The sequence below is a fragment of the Schistocerca nitens genome, chromosome 2 (assembly GCF_023898315.1).
Source record: "Schistocerca nitens isolate TAMUIC-IGC-003100 chromosome 2, iqSchNite1.1, whole genome shotgun sequence".
Taxonomy (NCBI): Eukaryota; Metazoa; Arthropoda; class Insecta; order Orthoptera; family Acrididae; genus Schistocerca; species Schistocerca nitens.
In genome coordinates this window covers 533,488,497-533,506,224 of record NC_064615.1, presented here as the reverse complement: position 1 = coordinate 533,506,224, position 17,728 = coordinate 533,488,497, and the positions used below count along the sequence as shown (strand labels likewise).

At 40.9% G+C, this 17,728-nt stretch overlaps 1 protein-coding gene across 1 annotated transcript in view; it reads left to right on the top strand.

The window, feature by feature from the left end:
* The window catches only part of LOC126236523 (sterol regulatory element-binding protein cleavage-activating protein), a 277,503-nt gene that overhangs the window by 66,160 nt on the left and 193,615 nt on the right, over positions 1 to 17,728 (top strand). Inside the window, exon 8 of the mRNA XM_049945889.1 lies at positions 13,126 to 13,260. Coding sequence (XP_049801846.1) covers positions 13,126 to 13,260 — 135 coding nt within the window. The remainder of the gene's footprint in view (positions 1 to 13,125; positions 13,261 to 17,728) is intronic.

Genomic DNA, 17,728 nt, shown 5'->3' with positions numbered 1-17,728 from the left:
TCGTGTTTGTAATCTTTTTTCCATAACTTCCAATTGAATCTCAAAATTGAAATTTATACCGAAGTTTGATGTCATATAAAGGTTTATTAACTGTGAAATTTTCAGAGTTTTATCTGGTCCCCCAACAGAGATGTTGCAGGCCACACACACACAAAAAAAAAAGTATTTTAAAATAGTGTATTTTTGTTAAGTGTAAGCTGCTCACCATTGATACTCTATAAAAAACTAACTATACTATACAGTGTAATAGCAGAAAAAATATTAAAGCTGAGAAATTAATCTTTCTTTGGAAAACTATTGTTCAATAATTGAGTTTTTTAATTTGTGACTGATAACTGTGAACTATTAAAATATATTAAAGAATACATTCAGCTAAGTGATAATGATGTTAATTTGTAGCCCAGAGTGTGTTGAACCAAACGCATTTTATCTGAAAGGCTTAGGACAATCCACTACTGAATAATTGTAAAAAATGTAAATGTTTGCAAATACGAAAAAACGCATGCGGCCTGGAACAAATAAGGCTGTGTTTTCAAAATAATAAATAATAAACAATAAATATAAAAAAAATATTTTTCTGACTACTAAACATTGGGGAATTCATCCAGCAAATATAATTTTTTTCTGAGATGGTCAAGCAACCAATTATTTTTTTCTTGGACCACTTGGTATGGATGGACCCAAATATAAAATTTAAAAATTCTGGTAACTCAATCTTACAGGTACCTATTTAATGTGGAAGGTTTCTGTCTGTGGCTTCAAAGACCTGGACTGGTCTTGTGTTATTACTCCTGCAGCAAAGACCCTTCTGTCAAATATGCTGGATGGTGGAAGGCACTGTATAAAGTATGCCACCAAGGAGTGATGTGGTTCTATGTTTCCAAGTCCATACAGTCTGGCTTCTCAGGTCACTTCCTTTTGCAAACTGGAGTTTTTTGTAGATAAACTTCAAATTTTTTCTGTGGTAGCACTGATGTCTCCTTCAGGTTCGTCTTCTGACATATCCTCAAATTCCGATTCTGTTTCTTTTTGAGAACTTCAAATATGAACTTCTCATTGACTTCAAACTGTGTGGAAATTTACGTGGTCTATCGATTATTCATATAATTTTGAAACGCGCCCCTGTTGATTGTTTAACATTTTTGAACACATTCTAAGTTGATTTCTTAATGAATCATAAGTTGATTTTTCAGTGCGTGCATAGTGTATGTGATATCTCTGCAAGAGGAATCCCGATTGCATCTAGAAATAAATTTTCCTGCAGACAAAAGAGGACGGGGCTATACGATTTGAGCGGAATAGAGCTGAACAGGTGAATGCCAATCGCTGTTTGTTATGTGGTTGAGTGCGTTTGTGAATGATCAACTTTGTTATAATTACTAGCAAAATCCATAGATTCAGACTACCAGAGTGGAAGTAAATGACAAACAGGAATAACAGATAAGAAAAATTATGTATTATCTTCTCGGTGTATCCAAGCAAATGAAATTTTGACAGAAAAGTTTTGGCGAGATCGCTACACTAGTAATGGCCAGTTGTACAGTCCATGGCTAGCAGCCGCTTAAATTCAGTTCTGGGAGTAGCGCGGGGAACGTGTTTTACGAATGCATAATAACGCCTAACCGGGAATAAACGCGGGATAAATAAACCGGTGATTGTGGCAGTGTTAGTGAAGTCAACTACAGAATGAGTCTTGACACTAGCAGGAATAGTTACAGAATTAGTGATGACAAGATAGTTTGTGAGAACGAGGAAGGAGACCAGTGACCTTGCCGCAGTGGTAACACCAGTTCCTGTCAGATCACCGAGGTTAAGCGTTGTCGGGCTGGGTTAGCACTTGGATGGGTGACCATCCGGTCTGCCCAGCGCTCTTGGCAAGCGGGGTGCACTCAGCCCTTGTGAGACAAACTGAGGAGCTACTTGACTGAGAATTAGCGGCTTCGGTCTCGGAAACTGACATACGGCCGGGAGAGCGGTGTGCTGACCACATGGCCCTCCGTATCCGCATCCAGTGACACCTATGGGCTGAGGACGACACAGCGGCTGGTTAGTACCGTTGGGCCTTCCTGGCCTGTTCGACAGGAGTTTAGTTTTAGTTTTACTACTACTACTACTACTACTACTTCTTCTTCTTCTTCTTCTTCTTCTTCTTCTTCTTTTCGATCTCATGCTTGAGAAGCTGGAGTGTAAGAATGAAGAGTGAAACTGTTTCCTAACATAAAGCTTTTTTGCTTTTAGTAGGCCTAATAGGCATTTCATATTGGTACTTCATGAATTATATTCTGCCGTGCTATAAAAATGACCATTTGTGCCAAAACAGTCTCATTCATTTGGTGTGTGTTGAAATTGCTGCAGTATTAGACAGGCCTATTTAGTTTCATCTAGCAGACAGTGACAAAATAGATGTAATCAGATTGAGAAATCACATCAGTCTTGGGTACTAATTGTACTAAGAGCTTTATAAGTATTAGACAACGACATTTTGATTTTTCATGTGGCATAACATTGGACGAACTTCGATGAGGTTACAGAGTCTTTCGCAGAAAGGAAAGTACGCTATGTAAAGCTGTAGCAAGATTAGAGAGAAACAAAATGCTAGGTCCTACAGATTAAAGAAATGTGTTCTGTCTTGCTTGTCGCTTGTTTTTATGGTTTTATATATCCTATATTTCATTTTATGTCACGCAAAACTGCACGCTATTAGCTAATGGGGAATGAAGAGTGCAAATTTTCTGGAGAGTTCTTTTTCTCCCAGCTACAAATAATCCCATCCAGTATTAATTGCCATTTTTTTTCTTTTTCTTTTTTTTTTATTTAAAAAAAAAAAAAAAAAAGAGCAGCAGGATGTCAATCTGGCCGACTGTGAGCAGGAGAGGCACCACAGGACATTTTAATTTCCACTGTCATGAATTTAGTTTGATGACGTCCATTACACAATATGCATGTTTGAATTCCACAGAGAAAAATACAGTGATGTGTGATAGGAGAATGCCGTGTGAAGAGGTGTGGCATTGCACTTTGGCACACTAAAGACCAAATAACATGTATTACATTTCCTCGAATATATATGTTTTATGTATCACACTCTTCAGAAAGATGTGCGGTACAAAATGAATATTTTTTTAAAAGTTAATTTTTTTTTAAATTTTTGGCGTCCTACCTCAAACGCTTGGGGGAAATGTCATAGATCCGAGGCAGATGCCCAGTGCAGTCTGAGTTGTAGTGAGGAGTTGGTAGTCTCCACGCCACGCGTGTTTACATTTAGTGATTTTGCTGTTTCCTTTTTGCTTTCTGCTCTCACGTCAAATGAAAACAAAACGGATTTCTGTGGCCGGGAGCTATCAAGAGAATTAAAATACATTCACATAATTATGGAGGCCTAAATGTTATTAGTTTCAGATCTTATTTTACTTCCACCTTTCTGACAGTCAAGCATTAATCGCCTTGAAGAACGATGAAGTTAGTTTTGTTGATTTGCTGAAGAAATTTGGCTTTTATTAATCTTTTCCGCTCAGACAGTAAATTTATTTGAAAGTGTTTGATTCCGCGCTATTGGCTAGTTTCAACTGTTCACTGCATTTCAGGTGCACATTTTCATCTTCTAGCATGTATGGCACTATGCCATAATAAAGAACCAAACATGAGATAATACAGTACTGATACTCCAAGAAAATTTACATCCCAGAAACCACACTGAAAAGCATAATATAAGGTCAAGGCCAGCTGCATTGGGAATCTGGACATGCGAATGTGCACTATAAGCCGAATTGTGCATTTTAGTATGGTTCACGAAATTCTGATGCTCTTGGAGTATCCTCTGATGTCTTGTTTCTTTTATGACATAAGGTAAGGTCTTTCAATGTTTTACACCTACGAACATATGGGCTTCCTGCGTCATCTAGCTTCGCAAGCGTGGTGACGCCTGTTAACTGGCGTTCTCTGGCAACTGCTTAAACAAACCTATTTCTAACAAGTTGCGGGAAAATACTGCGAATGGTTTGAAAAGCGATAAGCATAGTTTATACAACGACATTGGGTTGCGCCACTCATTGCATGGAATGAGTTGCATGAAAATGGTGTCATATATGACTGTAGACATGGCAATACCAGTATACACTTTAGTTTCGTCGTTTTGTGGGTTCCTGAGTTGTGTCTGAAATGAAAGTTTTGAGCTACATGTCGCATGATTTGTGATGGAGTTAAATCTTGTTGCGTGGAATTGCTGCATAAGAAAAAATGAGAGACATGTTTCGATTTGTGGCTGAATGAAGAAAAGATGTTAGCTCGGTTGCTAAGTAACCTTGCTGACCGAGCGAGGTGGCGCAGTTGTTGGCACACTGGACTCCCATTCGTGAGGACGACAGTTCAATCACCCATCCGGCCATCCTGATTTAGGTTTTCCGTAATTTCCCCAGATCATTTCAGGCAAATGCCGGGATGGTTCCTTTGAAAGGGCACAGACGATTTCCTTCCCCATCCTTCCGTAATCCGAGCTTGTGCTCCATCACTAATGACCTCGTGAACGGGACATTAAACACAAATCTCCTCCTCCTCCAACCTTGCTGAAATACTGTGTAATGGAAAACCCAAGAAGTTCTTTTAATTATCTTAGAATGTCACCATAACTGTTCACGTTTCTTCTAAATAGAGTTCATTATTCGATAAGGAAAATTATTTATCAAAAATAGTTTGGCTATTTCTATCACTCATTGTATTGTACTTGGCCCACAGCATCAGTAAGGAAATGAGTGCCACAGTCACATTCACATTTTGGGGGGGGGGGACTCAGGAATTTGATGTTCCACAAAGTATTAAAAAAATTAATTATGCTGTTTTATCCAGCCTTGCACTTATGTTTTAATAATTAGTAAAGGAAATACATTTCCTGAATGAGTCTGCAATTCTTCTTCTTCTTCTTCTTCTTCTTCTTCTTTTTTTTTTAAATGAGGCCTTTAGACCACTTAATATCTATATTTATAGAATTGTTTCGGCTAATGCCATCATTAGACCTGTAATTAAATTCTTATGTTCCTTTAATCTTAATTACAGATCTGGTGATGACAGGAACTGAAATGACATTAAAAGTAAAGAAATATATTAAGCAATGTAGACCATTTTATTCATGAAATATGTTTTAACAAATTTGAAGTGTGCTCAGTGTGGAAGAATTTACTTCTGTATTTTACCTGCAAGTCAGACCATTGCAACATTGATTTTCTCTTTGCCATCAAAAACATAACCAAATTACTACCAAATCGACAATTCAAATTAGTTTCTCGCATTAATGTGTAGTCGCATTGTTTTACCGCACACAGAATTACGTCCATGGTATTATTTCAGCTGGTCACTCAAACATTACAAACAATAGATTGCTACTTAGCACAAAAAAGACACATTAAGTTGCAGACAGGCACAATTAAAAGACACTTACATAAAGCTTTTGGCCACAGCCCATACCAACAGAAGTAAAACACACACCATTCATATACACAAGCAAGCACAGCCTGTGTTCACATGACTACCCACTCTAGCAATTTGGGCCTGAATGCAGCGTATTTGTGCTTATTTTTATGTGGACACACAGTTTCATGTATTGCTGCACAGTTTTTGTGTGTATTTTTATGTATCTGTGTGTTGCTATGTATTTTTTACGCATTTTTCTACACTATTTTTTACACATTTTTGTATGCACCTTTTCGCTTATCCAATTCCTCTCACAACCATCAACAGCTATTTTGCCCATTTCTGTGTCATTCCCATTTCCTTTGCACCACTCCTGCCATAGTGAACCCCTGCTCCATCTTTCTGCACCAGTTCAGAAAAGGAGAAAAATATTCCTTTCCCTGGCCAAAACCCTGTCCCACATCCTGTTTCTCAAATGCTATCCAAACCGTGCCTGCCTCCTTTCCCTCCTCCAAAGCAGCTTAACCGTAAAGATTACTTTCTCTGGATCTGACCTCTCCCTTCATAATGACAGACACTTTTTCAGATTCCGTCAATCCTTGGCCCTTGCAAACTTGGTACTGCAAAATCACATCTCCATGGCACCTCTGCCACTCCGCAAGATACTACTGCTGTGCAATCCCCTCTCCATACACCACATATCTGATCTCTGAAATGGAATCCCTTGCTCCTCCAGTACCTGGTGGAGCATTCCAGATACCACCTACATAAGTTATCCAACCTACTGACTATCCAACCCCAGTCATACCCACAGCGTTCCTCCTCATCCATCCCTCATAGCAATTAAACCCAACATAGCTAACCTTTTCAACTTACCACATCTCTCAAAACTCCCTACCAAATCTCCACCAAACCCAGAACAAAAACATTCCCTTCCAGTGTTAAATTTTACACTAAAATCCTCAGCTCCACAGAAGTTACAGTCGTATCCAAAGGCCTCACCTTTAGCCCCATGTATTTGTCAAAGTTCTACTCTGCCTCTCCAGATCCCTACAATGGAAGCACTTTTTTTCTGCCAATCCTTCCTACCAGAACCTCTCGAATTCCAACATAGAACCCTGCCTCTTCCAGTTCATACCACCATCGGTCCGTGATTCTCCCCCCCTCCCACCGCTGGTCACCTTCCAGAATTCCTTACCTCCAATGTAGTCTTGCAATCCTTCCCTAGGTCCCATTCTCAGAACACCAACCTTTCAATAGATGAAAGAATAGTCGTACACAACTTCAAAACAAATCCTGACCTAATCATCCAACCTGCAGATAAAGGTTCCACCACTGTTGTTATGAACCACAGAAGGCCTCCACCAATTATCTGACTCCTCTGTCTATAAATTATCCCAGATGCCCAACTCAACCTCCAGTCTCTGCCTAAAGCCTTAGACCAGGGACGGCCACAGCGTGCCAAACTGCATGCGTGTACAGATGTGCTGCATGCGTGCTGTCCAGGGCTCGGTCCTCCTCGCCACTACTCAGCTTTCCTTGGTCTTTCGTGGTACTGCTCGGCACGGCGCGACATTAGATTAGCTGTGCGATGCGACATCTTTTCATCCGGCATAGGGAGCATTAGTTGATTTGTAGTGGCAGCCATGTTTATTCCTCGCTATTTGTTAGCGATTCGTAGGAAGCTTATAAGTACTGTACAGTGGTTGTTGCAATGGAACACATGCTCACAAAGAGGCGGGGTAGTGATACAACGTCACGAGCCTTCAGAGCTGAATGGGAATTGCAATACTTTTTCAAAGAGAAGGATGAAAATTCTCAATGTCTACTATGCAGTCGCCTACTCGCCGGGCACCGCAAATTTGCAATAGAATGGCATTATAATACCACACACAAAGGACTTAATGATTTAGTTGGGTTGATAGATCAAACAAGTTGGAGGAATTAAGAAGACGTAGTGTTATGCAGCGAGACTGACCGAATGCGAGTACCACTTACAAATCTTTGTTTCTGATGTTTGTATTTGTACATATTTGTCGTTAGAATTCGAATTTAGAGTTCACTCAATCTTTGTTTCCTGTTTTTAGCCTGCAACCAAATGTAGCGACCTGTCTTTAAGAGCAAGCTACAAAATAACGCTCAAAATTGCAAGAGTGAATAAGCCTTTCAGTGATGGTGATTTCACCAAGGAGTGTATTGTTGAGGCGGCGGAACTCTTGACGCCACTGGAAGTAAAGAAGTTTAGTGAAATTAGTCTTTCCAGACAGACAATAGCTCGCCGCATAGCTGGTATGGCAGCGGATGTCTACAGGCAGTTAATTGATAGTGCCTGCAAGTTTATTGCATTCTCGATTGCTTTGGACGAGTCGACCGACATTTCGGACACAGCACAACTAGCAATTTATGTTGGTGGAGTCGACACAAATTTGCACGTGACGGAAGAACTGTTAGATGCACCAATGAAACACACAACGAGGGGTACCGACTTGCTAAAAGCAGTTGAAGAGGCAGTTGAAGCCGTTGGCCTGAATTGGAAAATGTTAGTTTGTGTCACCATGGATGGAGTGCCAGCAATTTGAGGTGCTCAAAATGGGCTGGTAGCATTGTTGCGTAAAAAACTAGGATGATCGACAGAAGATTTGTACGGAATTCATTGTTTTGTACACCAAGAAGCTCTTTGTGCTAAGTATGCAAATTTGGAGACGTGATGAAGTTGGTAGTCACCATAGTATATGTTTTGAAGTCGCATGGCGTAGTACACCATCAGTTTCAACAGTTTCTCATGGAACTGAACAAAAAGTACGGAGATGTTATTTACCACTGGGAAATACGTTGGTTAAGTCGAGCCTCATGCCTCGAAAGATTTTTCAATTTAAGACTCGCTATTGTTGAGTTCCTGAAGGAAAAAGGAAAGGCAGAGCCAAAATTAGAAGATCCAAAATGGTTTGTAGACCTCGCCTTTTTAGTTGATCTGACTGCACACTTGAACGCTCTCAATAAGACTTTGCAAGGTGTGTAGCAGCTTATTTCTGATCTGATGAAAAAAGTGGGTTGGGTTGTTTTTGGGGAAGGAGACCAGACAGCAAGGTCATCGGTCTCATCGGATTAGGAAAGGATGAAAGAAGTCGGCCGTGCCCTTTCAGAGGGACCATCCCGGCATTTGCCTGGAGTGATTTAGGGAAATCGCGGAAAACCTAAATCAGGATGGCCGGACGCGGGATTGAACCGTCGTCCTCTGAAATGCGAGTCCAGTGTCTAACCACTTCGCCACCTCGCTCGGTGAAAAAAAGGTGAATGCATTTAATAAGAAACTCACATTGTGGAAGGAACAACTCATGGAAATGAATACCGCCCATTGCCCTACGCTCTCTAAACTTCTGATAAATTCGTTTCTGTGTTGGAGGAACTACAGGCACAATTTTCTTAACGTTTTCAGGACACTGCCAGTCTGACATCTGTTTTTGAACTATTTTCTAGACCCTTTGCCATTTCAGTTGAAAGTACTCCAGTGATTTGCAAATGGAATTGATCGATCTGCAGTGTAATTCCCGTTTAAAGGACAATTTTTTTTTACGTAAAAACTGTCCAGGAATTTTATGAAGGTTTTCCTCGGGAAGAGTTTCCCTGTCTCCACAATGATTGCAAAAGTTATATCTGTGTTTGGATCGACATACGTGTGCGACAGGTTTATTTCGATTATGAAACTAAATAAGTCAGGATTACGTGGCAATCTGAGTGACGAAAATATGAGAAACTGCCTGCGTTTGTCCGTGTACCATCAGTTTGTGCCGGATATGTACTTTATTATGTCTACAGTGAACCAAAAATAATTAAATTAATGGTGATAATTTTGTTTTATTTGTCATATGTTTTGTTGAGAATTGTAGTTTTGCAAATTTTGTACAGTAGTTCCAGAATATAAAATTTGCTTGTTTCACATGCAGTTGGAATCACTTATTCCACATCATACTGCATGCTGTAGACTACTTTCAAGTCTTTTTCTATATCTCAGCTTAAATGTTGTAAGAATTTTACGAGTGACGATGTGAGAAGCACGATATTGTTGGTGTAATGCAGTTTCAAACCCAGCATTATTGTTATTTTCCTGTAGGTGTACGAACAGCCAACAAAGATTCAGTATTGCTCAACATGATGTGTTGTACAGAGCTTAATATTATCAAATGTCGTAATTTGAAACTAAGCCACATACTAGCAGGGCGGTGTTCCTTACGCGAATGCACTGTCACATGCGGCGTGTTTGTAGTTCCGCGCATGCGCGCGCAGTCAGCTGGTGTGGTAGTGGGAGACGTGTGACGTCAGAAGGGAGCGATCCGCACGCGTGTGAAAGCTCGGCATGCGTGCATGCACACATGCCGCGTTCTTGGCCGTCCCTGCCTTAGACCCTTCCCAGAACCTCTTCCCTGAATCCATTTCCCTCCTCACCCCTGTGACACCCCGCACACCCACCTTCTACATGCTTCCCAAAATCCACAAACCCAACAGTCCTAGACGCCTCATTGTGGTTGGTTATTGTACCGTCACTGAAAGAATTTCAGCCCTCATTGACCAACTTTCCCAACCAGTTGTCCATAATCCAGCATCCCACTTCAAAGTCACCAACCACTTCCTTCACCGACTCTCCACCATCCCCACCACTTTACCTCCTGGATACCCACTCGTCACTGTTGACGCCACCTCCCTATACACCAACATCCTTCATGCCCATGGTCTTACCACTATTGAACACTACCTTCCGCAACGTCCTTCAGATTCCAAACCGACTACCTCATTCCTCATACACCTTAATAACTTTATCCTGAACCACAACTACTTCACCTTTGAAAGGGAGGTATGTAAACAAATCCGCAGCACAGCCAGGGGCACCCACATGGCACCCTTTTATGCCAACCATTTTATGGGCCATCTGGAAGAGACCTTCCTAGCCTCCCAAAATGCCAAACCCCTAGTCTGGTTCATGTTCATTGGTGATATCTTCGTAATCTGGACTCAGGGCCATGACACCCTATCTTCATTCTTTCACAACCTCAACACCTTCTCCCCTATCTGCCTCACATGGTCCTCCTCAACCCAGCGTGCCACACCTTCCTAGTTGCCGACCTCCTCCTCTGTGATGGCTCCATCTGCAACTTTGTCCACATTAAAACCACCAACGGTACCTGCATTTTGACAGTTGTCATCCCTTTCACACCAAAAAAACCCTCCCACACAGCCTGGCCAGCCAGGGACGGCATATCTGCAGTGACAAGAACTCTCGTTGCTCACTATGCTGAGGGTCTCACCAAGACCATCACAGATATGCACTACCCCCCAGACCTAGTCTGCAAACAGATCTCTTGTGCCATTTCCTCTCACAATCCCAATCCTCCCACCATCTCCAAGAACCCTCCACAAAAGAGTGTCCCCTTCAACACCCGGTACCAACCCGGACTGAAACAACTGAACCACATCCTCCATCGGGCCTTTGGTTATCTAACATCCTGCCATAGTTTTATCCTATCCCATCATGGGCCAGGCCACCTGTGAAAACAGCCATGTCATTTACCAGCTCTGCTGCAGTCATTGCACAACTTTTTATATTGGTATGACTACCAACCAGCTGTCCACCAGGATGAATGGCCACTGCCATACTGTGGCCAAGAGCAGAGTAGACCATCCTGTGGCATAACAAGCAGCTACATAACACACTTGATTTCAGTGGTTTCTTCACTACCCAAGCCATCGGGCTCCTTCCTACCACTACCAGCTTTTCTGAACTCTGCAGAAAGGTGTTATCCTTACAACACATTCTCCACTTCCGTAATTACCTCCTCTAGGCTTGACATTATTTCTTCATTTGTGTTGTTTGTCTTAAATTTACAGAACACCATTCTTCTGTAAATTATAGACTGGCAGCACACCATGTTTTATCATTATAGCTCCCCACAAGGTTCTGTATTTATGCCAGTAGTAGAATATAAATTGCCAGTTACAACTAAATGTTAGTCCCACATAGCAAAATATTAGAGAACTTTGTAGTTGTAGAGGCTAGTTTTGAAACAGTTATTGTGCCAAGGACAGTTTTCTAATTTTGCATTCCTTATCTGGATAGGATATGATAAAACAATTGTCCTAAGTACAATAACTCTGTACGTCCTGTCCAAACAACATGCCGCATTGCTGCACATGGTCACGTGATGTCCCACTACACACGAAATTCCATACAGAAACATGTCAAAAGCTGTATGAGCAGAACAAACACCAAGCATGGGCCTCTACATATTGCAGCTGCACATATGCAGTAAAACCTGTCTTCTGGCACTCTTTGGCAAGTGCTCAAATGCAACAATTTGTAACAGATCAAAGGAAAATATTGTGAATGGTGGTTTGAGAAGAATTACTTTCAAAGTAAATTTTCTTTTACACAAAAAGAATTGTGTTTGAGAATGTGTTGTGAATTTCCTAAATCATAGAGCATTTAACACACTTTAAAAACTTAACACTTTAAGGACCAGCCACTTAGAAAAATTTTGGGCTCAGAAGATCATCAGACATTTATGTCATCATTTAAAATTTTACTGGCACAGTTGTATTTGATATAATTTAAAGGGTAACACACTAAAAAAAAAAGACCAATATTGTATGTGAAAGCTTAGCTCTTCTTGTAGCTATACTATATGTATATTTATTTAAACTATGAGCTTTTCTTGTTTGTGTATTCATGCTACTTAACAGTGATGTTGCTGTTGTTTTCGGTGAGATAATGTGACTTGAGCTAAGATTAGCTGACAAAAGCGTCTCGCAATCTCGATCTCAGTGCTTCGGAATCTAACGTGCTGTGTTTGGTAGAATTCATATTTGTACATCCGTAATACGAAAATATGCAGCATACATGTTGCTGCACATCAAAGATCTTTTGCTGGGTTTCGTTTCCTAAAGTGCTGGGAAGTTCTATGCCGATGTGTAAAACCTTTACCGTTCAAAGGATTGTTGAGTTTTACAGTTCTGAGGAAAAGTGTACTGTTACTTAACATGGAGAAAATGGATATTCACCCAAGAGAACGTGCATTTTCACCTTAGAAAAAGTGTATTTTTAACTGAGAACTATGGGGATTCCCCCCCCCCTCCCCCCTTGTTCGCATATGCACCCTGTGTGATACACTATCCAGAATGATTGTTTCACCTAATTTGCAGTGACTTTAAATACATCGGCACCCAATGGTTTATTTGATGTTGAGATAACATTAGAAATTGTCAGCCTGTTCCTCTAAGTACGACAGGAGAGGAACACCAGTTTGCCATCAAGTGAAACAGAACCAAATTGGAGCAGATCTAAGAAACACACAAATTTGAAAACATGACTTAATTTCTAACTATTGGATTCTTTTTAGGATTCTCTCTTAGCGAGAAAGTTCGTGAACCACAAAGAAAGGGTAAGATGTACAAGAACTGAATGCAAAGAAAAGTCACTTTAAATCCTGTATCCACAGAGGACTATGAAATTATTTAGGGAAAAAAATGACTAACAGAAAAAATAAGTTTTAGAGTAATGAACTTTCGGTTACAACAGGTGAATGATGAGAACTGAACTCGGACAGTGGCAAGTTTCCCACCCAGTACTTTGCTTGTTATACTTTTATTTTTATATGGAGATGGACAACTATGTTCATATTTTTTTCCTAGTTATGGAGTTTTCGTACATCATCTGATTATTTATGTTTCCAGGTTTTGGCATCTCTCTTAATGTCTGTGGGTCTTTGCTTCTCTTTTGGCCTGACGCTGTCCATGAGTGGTCGTGATTACTATCCATATCTTGTTGTAATTGTTGGACTGGAAAACGTAATTATTCTCACAAAATCGGTAAGTAGAAACAGGCCTATAAATTTATCTTCTAGAAGTTTTTTTTTTTTTTTTTTTAAAAAGCCACCAGTATGATTGTGGAGGTCCATTGTGTGCACAGCCATCAATATTTTGCTTGATAGCAACTGTAAAAAGGAAACAACAAAAGTGCAGAGGGTATTAAACAACACAAAACTGGAAACATAAATATAGTTACTGGAGTTTTGCTATATCGTGCTAGATGTTATTGCTTTTATTTGGTTGCATTTGTCCCTACTTAGCAAATAGCACATACTGCGAGTTTCTCGGCGACAGGGTAAATGATTTGTCCCTGTACTCTTACCAAGGATGGTTGGGCAGTTGTGAGACACTAGACTCGTATTCAGAAGGATGAGTTAAAATCTCTGTTGGGTCATCCAGATTTAGGACTTCCATGACTTGCCTAAATCACTTCCTTGGAAACAGCTTGGGTCGTTTTTCTTCTCTCTCCTTCCCCAATCTGAGTTTGTGGTTTGTCTCAAATGATCTCGTTTATGTGGAAAATTAGACCCTACCTTTCCTTTCTTTATGCCCTCATGTGTAAGCGGTGTGTTTGGAAAATGTTTGTTTTTGTATTCGTGTTGTTTATGTGAGGTAGTGCCAGATTGAAACTTGGGCAGTGTCTTGAAAGGGTTAATGTTATTATTTTCTTTCATTTTTTTTAAACAACATCTCTAGTTGTCTTCTTAGGTGTCATGTGCGGATTTTGTTGTTGCTGGTTGGAGTTCAAGCAGCCAGGAACAACATGTGTACTCGACACCTGTGTTGACTGCTTGCAAAAGTGTCAAAATAATGTGTAGGGAACTGACAACATTAACTAGATTGTAAATCTTGAAACTTGGAACTCATTGTTCTAATTTTAGTATAGTCCAGTTAGTTCCCTGCATTCTATAAAGTATGCACATAATAGCTTCTCTCAGAGTTTGTCCAGTAAATGCCATAAACATGTAGACCAGTAAGACTTTAGTTATGTAGACTCTTTGTTGTCCCCCTTTTTTTTAAAGAGGTTCCTACAGGAAAATTTATTTTTAACGCATATTGACTAATAAAAAATTACAAACTTTTACTGATTTGAGGATCTGCCTAAAAGTTTACCATAACAACTATTGTAAACTTATGCCGTTAATTGGTTGTCTATGTTTTGGAAATACAAGGAGAAATAAAATAAACAAAAATAAGTTGTGTACATTAATTTTTATCTTCCGTGCCTCGTTTGTTTAGCCTGTCATCTGTGGTACCACATTCTTTAATCATCACCGTCATCTCCTCCCCAACAAGGGGAGCTGTGAAATTATAGAACCGAAATCCGCAATGTGCCCCCTCTGCCACTCCCCCCCCCCCTTTTTTGGAGGGGGGGGGGACATTGTGGATTTCAGTTCTATACTTATGTGAGAATGTTAACAGTGTCTTTTACGTAAAAACATATTGTCTGCTCGCTGCTCTCTCATTAACTGTGTAGACCCAGCAGCTGACACGCCTCATATCGTTTGCATCATATCTCAGGGTGACACCTGACAACGTTGCTGCATGAAATGCATGTGTGCCACTGGTCCCAGTCTACACTTTTAGTGTCTCCTGCAGAAAAGTATGCTATTGAAGATTATTTGGCCAATTTTGAAGTCAGTTTGATTCAGAGTACAAATGAATTCAGGCAACTGCAGTTTAAACATGGTAGATACCCATAAAAAGCCAAAGTACGCTTTATAGATTCACGTGGTTGGCAAGACGAAATTTGCTGCCTGCTCACCACTCAACAGCAGCAATAGTATATAAATGAAGTTCGCTATCACAATTGAGTCCAATTCTCGAAATTTCTCACATGCTGCGATCCAATGCCATCTGTTGGTACCATCTCCAAAATGGGTCTTTCCACTATAATTGTTTTTGCGATAACAACTGCAGTCATTTTAATGTGATTTGTTTCATTTGTTAGACATTTAATACTGTGTTAAAATTTCTTTCTCATTTCATTTGAATGTTACCACCTTGTTCTAAAGCTGATTGAAAGATAATAATGTTTTCCCAAGTATTCTAATACTTGATCAGCTATCGAATTTTCATTTGCAATGCACTTCGTGAATCATTACTTTCTCATAACCAAATAAAATAATAACTTCGGTTCATAATCATGTAATGGGTTCTGAAGAATAACGGTATGAGAACTTCTATTGCAAACCTATTCAGATACAATAAAAGTTTGTGAATTGATAGAATTTAGTGCTGTTTCCTTCAGAGTTTCACCGAATTGTTAATTTTTTTAAGCAAAGCGTTAAATTGCTGTTGTAGCTGCCACTGCCAAATGTAGATGTTGGCGTGCGGTGGAGGAATGTTGGACATGGATGGAAACTGTCACAATGTGTCGTATTAAAACTTGGCCGTGATCTTCAAGTGTTTTATTATTCCCAGCTACAGTGCCACGCTCCTCTCTATCTACGTCACGGGGTCCTGCGATGCCGAGGTCGCAACTTCGCTGTCTGCCAAACAGCTTGGCACGGGAGGCTACCTCAGCGACCCATGCAGTGTACTGCGGTGTGCCGGCCATGTAAAGCTGCAGAGCTTTGACAACAACAGGCTGCACCGGCAGCCGACTCAGCGGCCTTTTCCTCGGGATGCCGTTGCATGTGTTGGGAGCCAACAACACTGCCTGTGGTAGCGAGCCGTCGAGTAGCCCGCTGCTGGCTGGCTACGGACCCCGCGCTGGCCTCAGAGGGTCAAACTAGAGCGACCCGCCATGGTGTTGAACACTGGCGTCCCATCGCTGCAGCATGTAGCTGGTGGTGTGACACGCCCTGCCATCCAGGAGAGCTGCCACACTTGAATCCCCTCATTAGAAAACCAGCACCTATTTACACGTGGCTGTGCGCATCTGTTTTGCTAACGCACCTTTCCAAGTCACGTACTCATAACCCCTAGGTAGGCCAGTGGGCCCCTTCTGCCTGTAACTTGCACCATGCGAACCGCAGCATTTACTCTTTTCAGTGGTTCTATGGCCCTGTGGTCTCCATTCCACTTTGCAGCCGCTGGTAAGCGTAACTTATGCCAACAGGCCTGCGCCTGGCTGTAACTTGTGCACTCAGAAATATTGCACTGAATCTAACTTTTCCTATCTTAACGGTGGTGCTGCTACATTATTCCCCCCTTCGGAAAGACCAGCTCCCCAAGTCGACCTCTAACTACTCTTAAACTCCTTTGGGCTGGCACGTACTTACGACGTATGTACTACTACTATTAGAAAACTTAGATGTCGTGTAGTTCTCTTAAACACATGACATGAGACAAAACATAAAAATTCCTTACTGGATGACCACTCCCCTTAATGCTCAATCAACCTCTTACCTATCCATCTTTCATCCTCGGTATCCAATCCACTGGGATTTGGACTACTGTCGATTCCCTCTTGGAATTGGCTCCTCGCCTGATCAGAATTAAAACAGCACACAACAGAGTTAAGGCTGCGATGGCACTTGGCACAGAGGTGCTCAAACAATCGTTACTTGTCATTGCCTTTCCCTATATTGAGCAACGTGCTGCACAAGCTATTCGGCTGATATGCACCCCTCTTGCTCTGGAATGAACTGGTTTATGGATCTCAACAAACTTGACCCCAGAGTTTGATTTAACAAGGTCAGATTCTACCTTGGCAAACTCTAAAGTTGCTTCTGGCCAGTACAGCTGCGCGGCTGTGTAACATTCAATTGCTTGACTCCTGAAATTGATGTTAGCAGATGGAAGGTTGGTCCTATTATGTTACATGCAGTTCCATTGATTAAAATTCCACTCCCCTCGAGCTCTATATGTTTCGCTTCTGCAAATACTCCCTGTTTAAAACAACTTGCTACTACTATCAAATTTTCGTAGCTGGAGAAGATCCAATGCATCCCAACCCGTTGCAAATTCAATTTTGGCTCCACGATGTCCCTTGGACAGTCTATTTCCTTCCTCCTGGCTAAAAATAACTGCACTGTGCACTTGTCCGGATTGGTGCTTATCAGCCTGGCTGGACGCACCGTTAATTTCCCTCTATGGCAGCTCCGTAATTGCTCCCTTGTCATCTCGGCATACCGGCTGTTACCTGCCAAGATCACCAATACCTCCTCAGTTTTTAGTTCTACCAACTTTCTAAACGCTTCTCTTTTCAGTGGCCTGAGGACAGTGATCACCATCACCCTTCCTCCCCCTTCAAAATGCTGCTGCCCACAACAGGCTCACAATACTGGAAAACACATACAATATATGAAAATACAATGCCTAATAATCTATGCAAACCCAATGATACATAACAAGAAAACAAAAAAAAAAAAAAAAAAAAAAAAAAAAAAAATACAAATACTGGAGCCACCTCTAACTGATGATAACCACTTGTCAAATCCATCGTAGAAAAGTACTGGCACTGACCTAAGTGATCCAAAATCTCCGATATGTTTGGAATTGGGTATGCATCCATTACTGT